Source organism: Bubalus bubalis, chromosome 11 (assembly GCF_019923935.1).
Source record: "Bubalus bubalis isolate 160015118507 breed Murrah chromosome 11, NDDB_SH_1, whole genome shotgun sequence".
In the NCBI taxonomy this organism is placed as follows: domain Eukaryota; kingdom Metazoa; phylum Chordata; class Mammalia; order Artiodactyla; family Bovidae; genus Bubalus; species Bubalus bubalis.
Window position 1 is genome coordinate 20,750,804 of NC_059167.1, and position 19,736 is coordinate 20,770,539.

General features: G+C 40.8%; 1 protein-coding gene across 5 annotated transcripts in view; it reads right to left on the reverse strand.

Annotated features, from left to right (window-relative positions):
* PCNX1 (pecanex 1) overlaps nucleotides 1-18,043 on the reverse strand; it is a 186,047-nt gene extending 168,004 nt beyond the window's left edge. For 3 of the 5 annotated variants that reach the window (XM_025295267.3, XM_025295268.3, XM_025295266.3), the window contains exon 1: nucleotides 17,469-18,043. In XM_025295267.3, coding sequence (XP_025151052.3) covers nucleotides 17,469-17,621 — 153 coding nt within the window. In that variant the 5' untranslated portion in view covers nucleotides 17,622-18,043. The remainder of the gene's footprint in view (nucleotides 1-17,468) is intronic. The other 2 variants (XM_025295270.3, XM_025295269.3) reach the window with 1 other exon arrangement.
* Nucleotides 18,044-19,736: the final 1,693 nt, after the last annotated feature.

Consider the following 19,736-nt stretch of genomic DNA (forward strand, 5'->3'; position numbering starts at 1 on the left):
ACTCTTCGCATGAGGTGGCCAAAGTACTGGAGTTTCAGCTTTAGCAACATTCCTTTGAAAGAACACCAAGGACTGAACTCCTTTAGGATGGACTGGTTGGATCTCCTTTCAGTCCAAGGGACTCTCAAGAGTCTTCTCCAACACCACAGTTCAAAAGCATCAATTCTTCAGCGCTCAGCTTTCTTCACAGTCCAACTCTCACACCCACACAACTACTGGAAAAACCATAGCCTTGACTAGATGGACCTTTGTTGGCAAAGTAATGTCTCTGCTTTTGAATATGCTATCTAGGTTGGTTACAACTTTCCTTCCGAGGAGTAAGCGTCTTTTAATTTCATGGCTGCACTCACCATCTGCAGTGATTTTGGAGCCCAGAAAAATAAAGTCTGACACTGTTTCCCCATCTATTTCCCATGAAGTGATGGGACCAGATGCCATGATGTTCGTTTTCTGAATGTTGAGCTTTAAGCCAACTTTTTCACTCTCCTCTTTCACTTTCATCAAGAGGCTTTTGAGTTCCTCTTCACTTTCTGCCATAAGGGTGGTGTCATCTGCATATCTGAGGTGACTGATATTTCTCCCGGCAATCTTGATTCCAGTTGGTGTTTCTTCCAGTCCAGCGTTTCTCATGATGTACTCTGCATATAAGTTAAATAAACAGGGTGACAATATATACAGCCTTGACGAACTCCTTTTCCTATTTGGAACCAGTCTGTTGTTCCATGTCCAGTTCTAACTGTTGCTTCCTGACCTGCATACAAATTTCTCAAGAGGCAGATCAGGTGGTCTGGTATTCCCATCTCTTTCAGCATTTTCCACAGTTTATTGTGATCCATACAGTCAAAGGCTTTGGCATAGTCAACAAAGCAGCAACAGATGTTTTTCTGGAACTCTCTTGATTTTTACATGATCCAGCGGATGTTGACAATTTGATCTCTGGTTCCTCTGCCTTTTCTAAAACCAGCTTGAACATCAGGAAGTTCACGGTTCACATACTGCTGAAGCCTGGCTTGGAGAATTTTGAGCATTACTTTACTAGCGTGTGAGATGAGTGCAATTGTGCGGTAGTTTGAGCATTCTTTGGCATTGCCTTTCTTTGGGATTGGGATTGGAAAACTGACCTTTTCCAGTCCTGTGGCCACTGCTGAGTTTTCCAAATTTGCTGGCGTATTGAGTGCAGCACTTTCACAGCATCACCTTTCAGGATTTGGAATAGCTGCACTGGAATTCCATCACCTCCACTAGCTTTGTTCATAGTGATGCTTTCTAAGGCCCATTTGACTTCACATTCCAGGATGTCTGGCTCTAGGTCAGTGATCACACCATCGTGATTATCTGGGTTGTGAAGATCTTTTTTGTACAGTTCTTCTGTGTATTCTTGCCATCTCTTCTTAATATCTTCTGCTTCTGTTAGCTCCATACCATTTCTGTCCTTTATCGAGCCCATCTTTGCATGAAATGTTCCTTTGGTATCTCTGATTTTCTTGAAGAGATCCCTAGTCTTCCCCATTCTGTTGTTTTCCTCTATTTCTTTGCATTGATCGCTGAAGAAGGCTTTCTTATCTCTTCTTGCTATTCTTTGGATCTCTGCATTCAGATGTTTATATCTTTCCTTTTCTCCTTTGCTTCTCGCTTCTCTTCTTTTCACAGCTATTTGTAAGGCCTCCCCTGACAGCCATTTTGCTTTTTTGCATTTCTTTTCTATGGGAATGGTCTTGGTCCCTGTCTCATGTACAATGTCACGAACCTCATTCCATAAGCTTATGAAAAGATGCTCAACCCCAAAATGGGAGAAATGTCAATTAAAACTATTCTAGGATACTACTTTTTACCTATGAAAATCCCAAAACTATGTGAAGCTGTGGCACACAGGAGCACAAACAGGCACTCTAATACATTGCCTGCAGGCATGTAAAGTGATAACTAAACCCCTGGAGGGCAACTTAGCACTATCTTTGAAAACGACAAAAGCATTTATCCCTTTGACCAACCAATCTCACATCTACACATGTAAGATTACATTTGTGCAAATTATTTACTGCAGCATGGTTTGTGCTAGCAAAAGGCTATAAACAAATATCTATCAGCAGGGAACATGATCAATAATATACCCATGCAACAGAATACTATGCAACTAAAACAAAAAACAACTGAGCCCAGCAAAAGTTCAGGACCAGACAGCTTCCCTGGTGAATTATACCAAACATTTAGAAAATTAATACCAATGCTTCTCAAACTCTTCCAAAACACACAAGATGAAGGAATACTTCCAAACTCACTTTATGAGGCCAGCGTTGTGCACTGCACGTCGCTTCAGTCATGTCCAACTCTTTGCAACACTATGGCCTGCCAGGATCCTACATCCATGTGATTCTCCAGGCAAGAATGCTGGAGTGGGCTGCTGTGCCCTCCTGCAAGGGATCTTCCTGACCCAGGGATTGATCCTGCATCTCTTACGTTTCCTGCAGTGGCAGGTGGCTTCTTGACCACTAGTGCCACCTGGGAAGCCCAGCATTACCCTGATACCAACACCAGACACCAGAAGGACAGAAAATTATAGGCAAATAACTGTGATGAACACAGATGCAAAAATCCTCAACAAGATATTAGCAAACCAAATCCAGTAAGACACTAAAAGGATGATACACCATGAGTGGAATTTATTATAGAAATGCAAGGATGTTTCCACATCTGCAGATCAATCAATATGTTACACATTTACAAAATGAAGGGTAAAAAATCATATAATCATCTGAATAGATGCAAAAATAGCATTTGACAAAACACTCATTTATAACAAAAGCATTCAACAAAGTGGGTATAGAGGGAATGTACCTCAACATAATAAAGATCATATATGATAAGCCCACAGCTAACATCATCAAAAGCTGAAAGCTTTTCCACTAAGATCAAGAGAAGGATGCCCACTCTCAGCACTTTTATTCAAAACATTATTAGAATTACTAGCGAGAGCAGTTCTATTTACAACTGCATCAACAGAATAAAATACCTAAGAATAAATTCAACAAGGGGAAAGAAAGACCTGCACACTGAAAACTACAAGACACTGACTGATAACAGAAGTGAGGATGACACAAATAAATGGTAAGCGAGTTCATGCTTATGGATTAAAAAATTAATATTGTTAAAATGCTCATACTACCTAAAGCAACCTAAAGAATCAAAGTGATCCCTAACAAAATTCCAATGGCATTTTTCACAGAAATAGAACAATCCTAAAATTGATCTGGAATCACAAGGGACTCCAAATAGCCAAAGCAATCTTAAGAAAGACAAACAAAGCTGGAGGCATCACTATGCAGGCAAAACTTGCTTCCAAACTATATTACAAAGCTAAAGTAATCAAAACAGTATGGTATTGGCATAAAAACAGACACATTAATCAATGGAACAGAAGAGAGCACCAAAATAAGCACACACTTTTATGGCCAATTAATTTTACAACGAAGAAGCCAAGACTAGACAATGAAGAAAGAACAGTCTCTTCAATAAATGGTGTTGGGAAACTGGACAACCACACAGAGAAGAATGAAACTGGACTGGTACCTTACACCACACAAAAAAACTAACTCATAATGGATTAAGACTTGCACATAAGATCTGAAACCATAAAACTCTTAAGAAAAAAACAAAGGTTAAGGCCTCCCTGACATAGATCTTAGTGATATTTTGTGTTTGATATGGAAAACAAAGGCAAAAAAAAAAAAAAAAAAAGTGGGATTACATCGAACTAACACTTCTGCACAGCAAAGGAAATCATCAACAAAAAGAAAATATTTACAAATCATGTCTGGTAAGGAATTAATATTCAAAACATACAAGGAACTCATATGACAGCAAAAAAAAATTATTTTTTCCAATGTAAAAATGAGTCTGAAAAGACACTTTTTCAAAGACATCTAGATGGCCAACAAGTACATTTTCATACTCAATATGAGGTGTTCAATATCACTAATCAGCAGGGAAATGTAAATCAAAACTACAATGAGATATCACCTCACACTTTCAGAAATGGCTATTATCAAAAAGACAATAAATAGCAAGTGTTAACAAGGATGTGGAGAAAAGGGAACCCTTGAGCACTGCTGAAGAGAACATAAACTGTTACAGTCACTATGGAAAACAGTACACAGAGGTGCCTCCAAAACTTAAAAACAGAACCACCATATGATCCAGTAATTCCACTTCTGTGTATTTATCTGAAGAAAACAAAAATATTAACTGAAAAAGATATATGCATTTGCATGTTCACTGCAGCATTATTTATAACACCCAATTCATGAAAGCAACCTAAATGTCTATCACTGGATGAATGGATAAAGAAAATGTGATGTGTGTGTGGGGGTGTGTGTGTGTGTGTGGGTGTGTGAGTATACATATATATATAATAGAATACTAGTCAGCCTTAAAAAAGAAGGAAATTTGTCATCTGAAACAACATGGATAGACTTTGATGGCAAAATGCTAAAGACAATAAATCAGAAAGAGAAAGACAAATACTGTACAATCTCATATATGGTCTAAAAACAAAGCAAAACAAAAACAGATCACAGATATAGTGAATAGATTTGATGGTTGCCAGAGGTGGGGGTAGACAGTGGCTCAAATGGGTGAAAGGGATCAAAAGGTACAATTTTCCAGCTATAAAATATCATCAGGATACAATGACAGGTGATTACAGTTAATATTACCATTATCACGTATTTGAAAGTTCCTAGGACAGCAAATCTTAAATGTTGTCATCACTAGGAAAAAAATTTCTAACTACATATGGCAAAAGATGTTAACTAGCCTTACTGTGGAGATCACTTCACAATATATTCACAAATATTCAAACATTATGCTGCACACCTGAAATTAGTATAATGCTGTATGTTAATTTAAATAAAAAACTGAAAAGCTCTTTTGGTACTGACGCACAGATGTTTAAGATCTACTAAGGGAAGGGAGGCAATATATAGAGTGGAGTGATAGGAGAGGGAGACAGACGTTTGAATTCAAATCCATATGCTGTTAATGGGATTCATAAGAAACTACTCACAGTGGTTTCTTATGGGAGGCAGTGCAGGTGAAAACTGGGAAGATGGTGGCAGATACAAAAGGGTGACTTAGAGTTTCTTTTTTAATCAGGCAAATTTATTTTTAAATTTAAAAATTATTAGACAAAAACATGAATTTTTTTTAACAAATTGTTAACAGGGAAGGTCTTTATCACATGAAGAAAAGTTGCAAATGTGACTACTACAAATGTTAAATTTATATGCTCAAAAAACTCAATCATACAGATAAAAGACGTATTAGGGGAAATTTTTAATACATAATAAAAAGCTAATTTCTATATATACAAAGGGCTCTCAAAACCACTTAGAAAGAACGTGACTAAAATAATAAAGGATTATTTGACAAAAAAAAGAACATGACTTACAAAAAAGGATAAAGGACACAACAGATAGCTGAAAGAAAAGAGATATAAATGTCTACTAAACCCATAAAAAGATATTCAAAGAACCTATTAATAGGGAAATGCAAATTAAAACATGATGCCATTTTACAAAATCAAAACATCAAAAAAGACTAATAATGTTGGTGAAAACAAAGAGCAGTAAGTCCTTTCACATACACTATTGAGAATATAAACTGGTGTAACATTTTCTGAGGTATAATCGGACATCTAGTTTAATTTTAAATGTACATACTTTGACCCAGCAATTTTTCTAGAAACTTATGCTGTAAAATTTCCACAACTAAAACCTTAAATATACAAATGTGTACCACAGTATTGCCACAGCATCGTTTGCTTTTACTTTGAACCCTTACTTTGGACTATATGTACTTTTATTTTGGACTCTATATACTTGAGTACTACCTGGAACAATTTCTATAACTAATATTATTTTCATGATAAAAACCTAACGGTTTTTTAACTAGAGGGTGAAATGCGCTCAAGGATTATAATGGGTAAAAAGCACCATATAAATGTTACTATTATCAGTACCATAAAAGCCTCTATTTCAGCCAGAATCAAAATTATTCAGTAATTTATTCACTGCTGGAAAAAAGGCGATGACTTAAAGCAGCAACCTAAGCAGGAATCAATAAGGTATTTTCAGACAGTCACGAATAACAGACGAACACCTCCCAGGTAGAGACTGTTAGCATGAGGTGCTCACTAGCAGTCATCTACAGGCTTTTTCTGTTGGTGCATCTAGGCAAAGTGGCTTTCCAAAATACACACATCTGGAAATTCCCCTAGACAGTGATTTATTGGGAGTAAAGCAAAATAAGAATGCAGGTAAATTAATCCCCAGTTATCACATGGGGAGCTTTTTTTTTTAAAGAAGAAAAGTAAAGGCAGCTCTGTGTTATCCCTTGTGTAGAAGCCTGAGTCATAGGGCAGGCCAGCAATTCTCAAGTGGGGTGTCATGACAAACATTAGTCACAAAAATAAAAAGAATTCCTAATAATCTTCTAAAGCTGCTGAGTAACTTCCTTTAAAAACAAAACAAAGAAGGCTGACTCAGGAGTAGCTCAACATCAGCCCCACTCCTGTGTTATGATATGCATTTTGTTAGAGAAGGAAAAGAGATGAGCAGGTACTCAGAATAAGCAGGGGAGTGGAGGGCAGGTAGCTTAAAATCATCCCATGGAGAATTCTAATTCTCACCCGACTAGTCAGCAAAAATATATAAAGTTATGATTAACTAAAAGCCACCTGCCAATGCCTACAACAGTGTGAAGAGCTATGTGGTGCATTTCTGTGATTTTAGTTACTTTGACTTTCAGTAGTTTACCTACAGATATTCTTTAACAAGAAAGAAAGCCAAGATAGATCCACAATGAAAGTCTGAGCAACACTGACACTGCGTTATGATGTGAACAAAAACGATGCTATGGACATTTGTCGGTAGTTGTGTAAGATTACCAAATCAAAGGCAAAGCAACAAAACACTACCCATATTAGATATCATGTTAAGTTTTATAAATTCTAGGAACTGTAACTTTGAATGATTAAACAAAGCTTAAGAAAGCCTTAATAGGCTGGATATATTACAATAAAATACTTGACAGCAGAGCAAACCATTACACCCAAGAACAGGTATTCTTTCACTAAAAAGTCTTTTCCACAGAACGAAGATTCATTTGCCTGGTGGCAAGACTATGGGCAATGATGTTTCAGCAGAAATAAACTTCATAAAGGTCCCCCACCATGAGGCCTAACACAGGGCCCAGCATATAGTTGAGGCTGTGAATGTATAAATCCTCTGCATAAAGCCTTCTAGGAAATGATGCATCCTCCTTCCAATTCCTGAACACTTTATGACACATAGGAGATTACTCACAATCTACTGTGTAACATGGCTGTGCATTTGTCCCACTGCTTCTAATTTATAAATTAGGGAAACAGCATTAAATGGACACCAGTGTCCATTTTGTGTGAATGGGGTCTCAAATCTTTTTCATCTTTAGAATTATTTCATACCATATATAAAATATTTCAATTAAAAATAGCCTCACAGAGGTCAATGGTCAATGCATGATTTAAAAATCATTCAAAATACTCTTGTACCTAGCACAGACATAAAAACTTTTACTAATTTTTCTTTTAAGACAATTTGATTGTTATAAACTGTAAAATTCCTCAAAGAATAGAGGAATGGCGAGAGAAAACAGAAAGAAAGCCATATTAAAGATGATGATACTAAATGCAATATAGAATCCTAGGCTGGATCCTGAAACAGAAAAGGGACGTTACTGGAAAAACTGGTGAAATCCAAATAATGTCCATGATTCATTAATAGTACTACATGTACCAATGATAATTTCTCCATTTTGACAAATGCACCATGGCTATGTACAATTTTAATATTAGAGGAAGCTGGACAAAGGGTATGTAACAACTCTCTGTACTGTTTTTGCCAACTTTTCTGTAAACCTAAAACTATTTCAAAATACAAAGGTTTCAAGATGATAACTACAGTGCTTGAATCTGTTCAGTTTATGTCTAGACAATATTCAAAGAGTGAGGAGGATTAGGAAAACAGCCAGATACACAATTCAAACTTCTCCAATTTGTGACTAATATTCCTGCCTATTCTCAGGGCAGCTGGCACTCAGGGCTCTATTTGGTTTGTACTAAGCTCTACAAATAGGACTTCTTTTCCCCTTAAAACCTCAAAAGGAAATGGCTTGCTTTCCGCTAAGTTTTCTTTTCTTTCTTACCATAACATTAGGCAACACAGACTAGTACCCATGGTACAAGTTATAAAACATGCAACTCCTAAGGTTCTGAAGATAAAGGAAGGAAAGAAAGAATGAACTGTTTTATCATTCTAGCAAAGAAAGCATTTAATCAACTTTTAGGGTGACAAGCAGAGAAATCAGAAGCAGTAACTATTCCAATGCGGTTTGGTAAAATTCATCAGCAATTCATCTGCTAAAGAAGTTAACAGTATAGTAAAATCTACAGAATATTTGCTGTAATCTGCCCTTTTCCATACCACCACTCTAGCCATCCTAGTGTGACTACCCTGTTAACCCAGGAGTCCTAGCTCACCTACAAAATAATTCTCTGCCTCCCCAGGTATGCACAGAGATACAGGAAAACCATTTGATTTAACTCGGATAAAATAACAGAAAGAAGCAATTTCCTCTCAAAACATTTCTGCTTGTTTAACAATTACCTACTGTGGAAATTATCTGAGTACAGAGAATAGGAAAAATCCAATAAAAATCGTTTTGTGACATACATTAGTGCAGTAAACATCTTTAGTTTGGACTAAAAAAAAAAAATTGTATTAAAAAGTACTTTATGAGAAATTCTATTACCCCAAACAGAAAATTACGTAAATGGTTTATTCAACATTCCACTGACAAAGAAATTTATGACAATAACACTTTATTTGCAAAATGTTGAATAGAGGTGGGAAGACAAGTACTCTCAATACTGCTGAAGAAAATTAAATTAATACTACCTGTCAGGAGACCAATTTTTGACCATTGGCATTTTTGACCATTTTCTTCTTTTCAAAAATTTTTTTCTTGGCTTCTGCTATAGGTTCCTCTCTTCATTTTCCTTCTGCCTTCTTGCTTCCTTTGCTGATTTTTAACTGCTCTTGGGCTCTGGCGTTCTAACCAAGCCCCTTTCTCTTGATGAACTGTATTTTCCCCCCAGATCTTCTACTCTGTGGCTTGGATTGTCCTCTATCACTGATAGCTTCAAGTAAAGATTACTTGCAATTTCTTTCTTGAGCATTCCTCTTCAAACAACTCTGAACTCATGTTCTCCAACCTCAAAGGAACCCTCGAAACTGACCAGTAATTCTACCATCTCTGCTACACATTTTTCCCTCCATGAAAATAAGGATAGCATTTCATCTTTTGGAGATCCTCCTCAAACCTCGAATATGCTCCTCACCTTCTGTTCACTCTCAACATAAAACACTCTGTACTTTAAGAGGTTACATAAACCATAGAAGATCTACCTCAACTAATTACCACCAACTGCTGATCCCTTTTGCGGTCAGCATTCGTCCTTTCCTCCTCCTGAGGATGATCGCTTACTACCTGTGCTCTCTGGACCACAAATCGATTTTGCCTTCTCAGTGATCTTACGCTGTTATTTCACTCTCTCATCTTTTTTTTTCATTATAGTCATTCAATAAAAGTGAATTATTTATCAAAGAAAAATATGCATATACTTTAATAAGCCACTTCTAAGGATTTATACAAAAGACTAGTTTAAAGATTTACCTCTAAGAATATTTACCCTAGTGTTTTCTAAATAGCTAAGAACTATAGCAATGGGAAAATTGTCAAATACACTGTTAACACATCCACGCTATAGTTTACTACAAAGTGATTAAAACTGCTTTTTCCCCCCACAGGAAAACATTCACAATTTATAGTCAAGTGAAAATAGGAGGCTTCAAAACTACAAATTTTATGAGCCCGTTTTTGTAAGGAGGAAGTGTAATACGTATTTATATATTCCAAATACATTTTGGTTACTATAACAGCCTATCTGAAAGGGATTACAGATGGTTTTTATTTTCTTTTTACTTTTAATTTCTGATTGTCATACATATGTATTTACATGTGAACAAAAAGGTTCTATTGCACTGACAAAACAAAAATCTAAATACTGAGCAAATAAAAGTACAGCATTAAAGACTACTAAAAGTGAAATGGTTGGATGGCATCCCAGACTCAATGGATGTGAGTTTGAGCAAACTCCAGGAGATAGTGAAGGACAGGGAAGCCTGGCATGCTGCAGTCCATGGGGTCTCAGAGAGTAGGACATGACTTAGGAACTAAACAACAAAAGTGAAATGAAGGCTGAAATATGCAATTATCACTACGCTATTTTAAATTAAAACTTGGGTCTTACTTGGGAAGAGAAAGCATTCTTGATAGTCAATAAAGTTTTCCAACTTCTTTCAGTTCTAATAAAACTAACTCTCATGCTGGAGTGCCACCCTTTATAAAATAGCCAAAAACTGGAAAGAGGCCCTCCTCATATCCAGGAAAGCAGATAAAGATGAACAGACTAGAGCGTATTCACACAAAGGAATACTGCTCAGCAGTAAAGGAACAAGCTACCAATACACACAACTTGGATGACTCTCTTCAACACTCTGCTGAGTGAAAAGACTTACACAAGTACATGCTACACGACTCCATTTATACCAAGTTCCAAACTCACTTATGAAAGAAAAACCATCAGAACGGGGGTGACAGAACTGACTGGAAAGGGCAAGCGGGAACCTTCTGGGGTGATGCTAATGTTCTTCAACGTGATGGGCTTGCACTACACAGGTGCAAAGTCATTTACCAAAACTCATCCAATGGCTCACTTTTAGAACTCTATTTAATGGTATGAGTGCTGAAGTGTTTGGGGGCGGGGGGGGGGGGATCTGTATTAATGTCTGTAACTTACTTCACATGCGCCCCCTTAAAAAGTGGGGGGGGGGGGGGTCTTGACAGGTAGAGGAATTCAGAGGCAGAAATGGAATTTTTAAAAATAGCAGAATCCAGGTGGTGGATACAATTCTTTTGACTTTTCTGTATATCTCAAAATCCTTAAAAAAAAATGTTGGAAAAACTTACTGAAAGTAAAGTCAGCTACAGAAAGCAAGCTACGTGCTTATTAAATCTGTGTATTCAAAGGCTTGAAAAAAAAAATGGAAACTTTCCTAGTTTTCTAATTGCCAAATCATTTTACAACTTGGAATAACTTCTCAAATAGCAAAAAGACATTAACAAAAGACACTAAAACATTCCAGGGATCAACTGCTTTGATAAATTCACAAGTTTTTTTTTACAAGCTGATAAAATGAATCCTTTCTTTAAACTTCCATTTGTAAACCATCTTTGGACAATGTACCCCTTAATTTATTTAGGGTACATAACAGAGATAATATAGGTCAAAACAGATCATCCACTAGCCATTAAACTTATCCTAAAGAGTTTAGGTAAACTCCGGGAGTTGGTGATGATGCACAGGGAGGCCTGGTGTGCTGCAGTCCATGGGGTCGCAAAGAGTCAGACACAGCTGAGCAACTGAACTGAACTGAAAGGATACAGATACTAATAATCTAATAATACTCTAATACTAATAATCATGTTTAATTGCTAATATATGATAACCTTCCTAATTGAAGGAAAACATGTTAAGAAATATAAATTATAAAATATAAAAACGTCAGTTTTAGTCATCGTAACTAAATCTCGTTTACATTGATCTTTAAAATATTTTTAAATCTTTAGGAAAGAATGACTTGACAGCCTCAGAGAATTACTCACTAATAAGGAATTTATTATTTAGTACATGATAAAGATCAGCTACAGAGAGAAAATAACAATAAGATAACCAGGAGGAAAAAGTTGAAGCCTTCATGTATTTTATATGAAGGGGTTAGTTTCTGAATATAATCTCTCCATAAGTTTAATACAGTATATATTACTGTGTATACAGTGTGTATATTTGTATATATATGTATAATGGCACAAAGTTTATACATTAAAAAAATATATGCTGCATTTTTAGTGACTTAACAGTTTTTCAAGTCATTCTGTATTTGATTTTTTGAATAATTCTCTATTTTATTTTCATTATGAATACTGATATTGAACCTAACCCCCAGTAAGATGTAACTCTACCATATCACACAGTCTACCACAGTACACTCCACATCCAGCTATTCAGTCAGTGAAGGTGTTAAGTCTAAAGAAGGTTCCCACATATAATAATATAATATTTATTTAGAACCTAATATAAGCCAAACACAAGAGAAGGCACTGGAGATACACTGCCAAATAAGTCAGACACAACCTCTGTCCTCAAGTGACTTTCAAGGCAGTGGGTAGGAGAGAAAGTTAGAGACAGCAAACAAGCAAGCAAAGACATAAAACGTGTTTCTGAAAAGCACTGCAGAAGAAAGTTATGGGAACGAATCATGGAAAAGAGAAGCTGTTTCTGCGTACCAGACTAGGCCTCTGAGGTGACTTTTAAGACCAGCCGTAAAGCCCCAGCAGCAAGCAGCCTTGCAGAGAGCTGGAGGGAAATGTATCCCTTCAGAATACACAGCATGTGCAAACGCCCCACCGGAGGAGCAGGCTCAGGAGGCTGAAGTAACAGAAAGGTGGCCAGTGTGACCACGGCACAGTGAAAAACTATACAAACTCTAGACAAAGATGGAACTGGCTTTGGTGAGGCCTCGGTAAAGATGATGGACTTTAAGTGCAAAAAAAAAAAAAAATTGAAGGATATTATATAAAAGGGGAATGACACAAACTGATTGTCGCCTCTCACTCTGTGGAAAAAGAGTTGTAAAGAAGCCAAGGTAGTAGTGCAGACAAAAAACAGTATGAACTAGGAAGTGGAAAGGAGCTCTGAGACGCTCTGTGACTAGAATTGGTTAAGATTTGCTCATAAGGCAAGAAACAGGGGGATGGTATGAGCTACTAGAGACAAGATGGTGTCACTAAGAGCACAAAAAGAAAACATTTTTTGATGGCGGGGGGCGGGGGGGGGGGGGCGGTTAATAGGGAATCTAGAAAGGTTTTAGACATCCCTGTGCCATGGCCAAATTATGTTGGATAAGCAGCTAGATATAAGTCAGGGGCTGGGAATCAGAGTCATACTGATCAAGTTCTCTATACTGACCCAGAGTGTTTACAAAATACAATTAATAGGTCACACTCCAGATCACCCACATCAGAAGGTGCACATTTTTAACTTGTCCAAGTGATGCTGCAATCACCATCCAAAATGATTTTGGAACCCAAGAAAGTAAAATCTGTCACTGTTTCCATTCTTGAGAATCCCGTGGTCAGCAAGGAGATCAAACCAGTCAATCCTGAAGGAAATCCACCCTGAAGATTCACTGGAGGGACTGACTGATGCTGAAGCTCCAATCCTGTGGCCACCTAATGTGAAGAGCAAACTCACTGGAAGACCCTGATGCTGGGAAAGATTGAGGTCAGGAGAAGAAGGCGACACAGGACGAGATGGTTGGATGGCACCAGAGGACACTAACTCAGTGGACATGAGTTTGAGTAAACTCCGGGACATTGTGAAAGACAGGGAATCCTGGCGTGCTACAGTCCATGGGGTCGCAGAGTTGGACACAGTTGAAAAACTGAATAAAGTGATTCTGATGTCAAGTAGAGTCTGAGAACCACTTATGTAAAGAGATTCTATTGTTATGGTTTGTTACCTAAGGATATAACTCTTTATAAAAGAAAACATTACATTGAGCAACAACATGTGAAGATAATGGTTTGACTTACTGTCTAATCTCCTCTAGTCATACATTATAGAGGAAATACTCTTCTAATTACTTTTTTGAATGATTCTTTCTAATCAGCTCTTTCAAATGACTGACATTCGCTCTGAAGGTGAATAATTTCCTCTTTTTCGTAAATATTGTCTTACAAAATACCCATGAAATATCTCACAAGTGAGTAAATCAGAGTTCAAAAAGGTGGAGAGTCTGGTTTAAAGGGCACCTAATCAATAACAGAGCCAAGACTCAAAAATCAAGATAACACCAACTCCAGTCTGCTTTCCATCACATGAAAATGCCACAAAGCTCACACCCACAAAGCTCACCATCTGTGACATACCATGTACACACATACTTATAACAAGATAAAATGGGTGAGTGCCTTAAGGCAAACCGAATGACAATGAAAATAAGGAAATGTTACTTCTTGATTTTCACTACTTAAAAATTTTATAATTGCAGAAACTACAAAATCCACCTTTCAAAGTATCCACAAACACTACTCATTAAAAACAAAAAAAAGTGACTCCTATACAAAAAGCCATTAAGACTCTTCCTAACTCAATATAAACTTCTTCAAAGAGATCTTTAAAAACAAAAGGGGAGTAGGGGACAGCTGCCTGCAAAATGGCTTCAAAAGTCCGCTGGAACCTGTCACTAAGTGGTGTCCTCATCAGTAAAACGGGGTTTGGGATAAAGAACGTATACACATACTTACTAGTCATTATCACTTATAATTATTATCGGAAGAGCATACAAATAATCTATAACTGCCTGAGATTTTAACATGGAATGCTGGATTTTGGTTCCAATGTATACGTCAATCTATCTACCTCAATACTATAGTACTAGAACGCTTCCTAAAAAGTTTACCAATATTCTTTGCCAACTGCCCCTAGATCATGATCAATCAAAAAGCTCAGGGCCATCTGCACTGACCTTTTCACAACAGTTCTAATGCCTGTAGTTGTTCATTATCCCCAAGCTAGACTTGAAGTTCCTCAAAGGCAAAAGCTGTGTTTTGTTAACTTGTAATCATTCACTAATATCTGAGTACCTATTATGTGCTTGGCACTGATCTAGGTCTTGACAATACAGCAATAAACAAAAGTCTCTTACCTCTTAGAGCTTACATTCTAAAGGGTAATTAATAAACACATAACCAATTTGTAATAAGTGCTCTTAAATAAAGGAGGGTAGGAGAGCTAGAAAGTATTGCAGGAGCTGGAAAGTTCCTATTTACATAGGTTATCAAGGAAATACTCACATATACCTAAAACCTGAAATTAAGGCAGCACATAAGTCACACAGATATCTGGAGGAGAGGAGTCATCCAGACAGGAGAACAGCAAGTAACAAGGCCCTGAGGCAGGGACACAGTTATTGTGCAAAGAAAACTGTGAGAAGGCAAATTAAGTGGGGGCAGGGGAAACACATGGAAGGGGTGGCTTTGAGAGCAGAATGCCATGAACTGACCTATGTTTTAAGGGATCATTCAGACATCTCTATGAAGAACAGAGAATAAAGAATGGAAGCAGTGACTCTCATTAGGGGGTGGTGACAAAGATTAGCTGGATTCTAGTTAGGTTTTAAAGACAGAACTCACAAGATTGGTTGATAAACTGGATGTGAAATGAAGAGAAGAATCAAGGAAAGTTTCTTAAAAGTTGAGGAAGAGTAGAGTTGCCATTAACTTAAACAACAAAGTCAGAAAAGCAATTTTACTTTCCCAGAACCCAGCAAATTGCCTAGCACACATCAGACGTTCAGGTATTTATTTGTGAATTAAATTTAACTGAATAAACTCCCAAAAGGAAACAGTAAACTCAATGCATCGCTTTACATTTGTTCTAAATTTCCTTTAGTAATGCTTGTTAATTAAACAGTCTTAGGCACTAACACAGGTCCCATGCTAACATGGAAACACAGCAACTAATCCTTGTATCTGGAGAACAATTCTCCTGGACATAAAAGAAAGCTGCATGAAAAGCTCTGTGACACCCTGAGGATTCTTACACCCAAAGTAATTAACCTGTTCATTAATGATGTCATATTCCTGGAAGATAGAGAAGTGCAAATAGAACTAACACTCCGGGCCAGAATTAATTGAAAATTAAAACACTTTGTGATAAATTTTCTGAAAGCGACAAGACTGAACAGTCCCTTCAAAAAATAAGCCATCAGTAACTCAGCATTTTTTCTTAAAACGGCTTTCCCCTCCCTTCCAATTCAATTAAAAATCGCTTGAGAATGTGAATAATCTAGCTCATCTTCCTCCACTTTTTCTGCCAACTACGGTAAACGAGCTTCACTTAGGAAAGAACTGGGTATCCTCACCTTTAACACTTGGTGTAGTCATACTCCCAGATTTTCTAATCCAGCGCCCTTACTACAGCTTCATGAAGAACCACAAACTTGGCAGAAATATTTTCAAAGACATTCTCCTAAAATAAAAAGTTACCAGTCTTTCCTCCCTTCTGGTTACTTTAAGATTTTAACTGAAGCTCAAGTATCACCTCTCTTCCCCTTTAGTCTCCCTAATGCCCCACCCTAACCTACTGTTTTTTGTTTTTTTCTTTAAGAAAACTTTCGGCCAAAATATAGCTTAAAAAACGTAGATCGTTAGGAGAGACTGATCGTCCTGAATTCAGCAACAGGCAGCGCTTTCCTTTTCCTATCAGTACAAGGCCTTGAACCAACCCAAACAAATCTGCTGAAATGCCAGCCAGAATCCCCGTATCTCCCCCGCTCCCTCCCCCGAACGCTGGCCTGGAAATAACCACCACTGACCACGGAGCTGAACAGAAAAGAGCCAATGGTAAGCAAAAACGGGATTCTGCGAGGCAGGAAGGGTGAGAGCCAGATTTTCAACCACCGCGTCGAAGCGAGTTGAGAGGAGCCCGGGCGCCCCACTGATGCATTCCACACGGAGTGGCACACATTCTCCCCCCTCGCCCGGCTCCGAGGGCTCCGCACGCGGACAAGCTGGAGCGAGGGTCCTCCACCGGGAGGAGAGGCGAGAACGCCTCGAGGGGAAGGGAGTGCCCGTGGTGGGGGAGTGTTGTCCGGCGCCCGAGGCGCGGAGCGCAAATAAGTACGCGCGCGCCCAGGGATGGACACAGCGGCCCTCCGGGGCAGAAGGCTGGGCGCCCACCACCGTACGCGGAGGCGCGAGCCCCACCTCCGGGCTTCACCCGCGGGGTGGAAAGGCTGGAGAAGGCAGGATCAGGACCCCCTCCCACCCACCCGAACCCCGAAGAAGGGGGCCTAGGAAGCTATTTCCCAGTAAACGGGCTGGGCGCCCGGGGGCGGGAGGTGGGGGCCGCTGCCGATCCGCTTTTCCTGTGCTCGCTGGAATAGGGGGAAGCCCTCCAGGGACGGGAGCGTGGGGAGCGGGGGAGGGGGCGCGCTGGAGCGAGAGCAAGGCGGCTGGCCCTTAGGGGCGCGGGATGGTGGGGGTGCGCGTGCCGGAGAGGGGAAGAGGGTACACACACACACCCCACCACCACCACCACCACCACACACACACACCACACACACACACACACACCCCCCCCTCCCGGCCCGGAGCCAGGGAGGCGCGACCGCCCGCCGGACTCGGGAAACCCGGCCCGCCAGAAGGGGAAGGAGCCACCCTCCTCCCCGCCCCCACACACTCACCATGTAGAGGGTGAAGGGCAGGCCGAGAAGAAAGAGCCACAGGTAGAGGTGCAGCGCGTTCACGAAGGTGGCCTGGTGCGGGTCGTAGTACCAGCCCCCGCTGAGCGCGGCCCACACCCCCTGCCGGAGGATCTGCAGCGTCTGCGACCCCATCCCCACCCGGCGCCGCCGCCGCCGCCGCCGTCCCCGCCGCCGTCCCCGCCCCGGCCCCAGCTCTGCCTCCGGGTCGCCGGAACCCGCAGCTGCCCCGTCTATCCCCCTCCGGAGCTCCGGGAGAGCCGGCCGGCGCTTCGGCGGTCGCTAGGGCTGCTGCAGCAGCAGGAGGAGGAGGAGGCAGCGAACGAGGAGGAGGAGACCGAGGAGGAGGCGGCGAGCGGCGGGGCGGAGGAGAGCGGAGAAGAGGAGGAGACCGGGCTCCACAGCGCCGCCGCCATCTTGTCTCCACACACCCGGAGCCGGAGCCAGGCCCCCGCCGACGGCGGCCTACCAGCGCCGCCGCCGCCGCCGCTGCCGCCGCCGCGACCCCCGCCGGCAGCCAGCCCTAGGCCCGGCGGAGAAGGAGGCCCGGCGCCCGGGAGGGACCGGGAGCAAGCCGCGCCCCCTTCCAGCTCCTCCTCTCCTCTCCCTCCGCCCCTTGGGCTGGTCCCCGCGGGTGCGCCTCCTGCCGGTGCCCAGGGGAAGCGCGCGAAGTCGCGGGCTCGGGCCGGGGGCGGGGGCTGCCGAGGCTCCGGGGAACGCGAGTCCCTGCTGCGGCAGACCCCAGTGCGCTCCCGGTACCCGAACCTGGCACGTTCCTCACACTCTAGAAAGCGGGTCTTTTACCCTCTGAAAGCTTGTCCTTAGAACCTAGTTAGCATCCTAGCTGACGTCTCATGATATTTAGAAAAGACCTAAGGAACAAGAGGCTCATATCTGAGCTACTCATTGAAGGCCCGAAAGAATTAGGTACAGCTGATAACGGTTGAAAACGACAAACCGCCCATTTTGAGCAAGAACTATGTTGGCCCATAAAGCGAGCTAGAGGCCCTTGACTAAGAAAAATAGCCACGGCCAGGACTGAACAGATTTACTACTTCCCACGACAGATGAATTAATAGAAGCTGCAAGAGATGTGAAAGCATAGGGTGGAGAAGTTGAGCGTTGTATACGGTGATTTTATTTTTATAACGTGCTGTGACTTGTAGCAGTTTTGTGTGTGTGTGTGTGTGTGTGTGTGTGTGTGTGTGTGTTTAATGGGCCAGTTTAAACAGGATTGAAAGATTAACTGTGACTCCACCCCAAGTCACAATAGGGTCTTGTACTTTTCTTTTTATAACTGTAAAGAATGGGAATCATTCTTGGCTCTGAGTAACATTTGTAAGGCGTGTCTGATCTCATTGAACGAGATTTTCAAAAAAAGTTTGAGTTTATGATAGCAATAAAAGTACTCTCTACTCCTGGATTAAAGTTACTGTAATTAATGAGAAAAGCAAGACAGCCCAAAGAAACCGGGGCTGACGTTTTAAGAAGATTGAAAAGCCATTGCAATGTCTCCAGAGTCATACCACTTTCCCGTGAACACATTTCCACACCCATTTCATTTGACCTTCACAATACTCCTGTAAGGGGAGCATAGCTGCTGCTGCTGCTAAGTCGCTTCAGTCGTGTCCGACTCTGTGCGACCCCATGGACTGCAGCCCACCAGGCTCCTCCGTCCATGGGATTTTCCAGGCAAGAGTACTGGAGTGGGGTGCCATGGCCTTCTCCAGGCTACTCTTATTTTATGGGTTAGGAAACACAAGCTCAAAGAAACTAAGTGATTGTCCGAGTTCTAGATGGGGTTGAAAAGACCTCTGGCACCAGCAGTCATCCTAACTGCATGGACTGAACTTTGGAAGTTTATTTTTCAGTACTCTCCACCTTACACATTCAGATAAGAGTTTGAACTGATCAATAACTGCTCCGCTTCAGGTCACCTGGGGCCCATTTACACATATAACCTATTGTTTTCAAAGTGTCATCCCAGGACCAGGTGTGTCAACATTGCCTGAGAACGTGTTGGAAATGCAGATTCTCAGGCATCACTCCAGAGAAAGTCTGGGTGTGAGACCTAGCTTTCTGTTCTAACAAACCCTCCAGAAAATGCTTCCCTGGTGGCTCAGATGGGAAAGAATCTGCCTGCAATTCAGGAGACCTAGGTAGGGATCCCTTGGTTGGGAAGATCCCCTGGAGAAGGAAATGGCAACCCACTCCAGTATTCTTGCCTGAAAAATCCCTTGGACAGAGAAG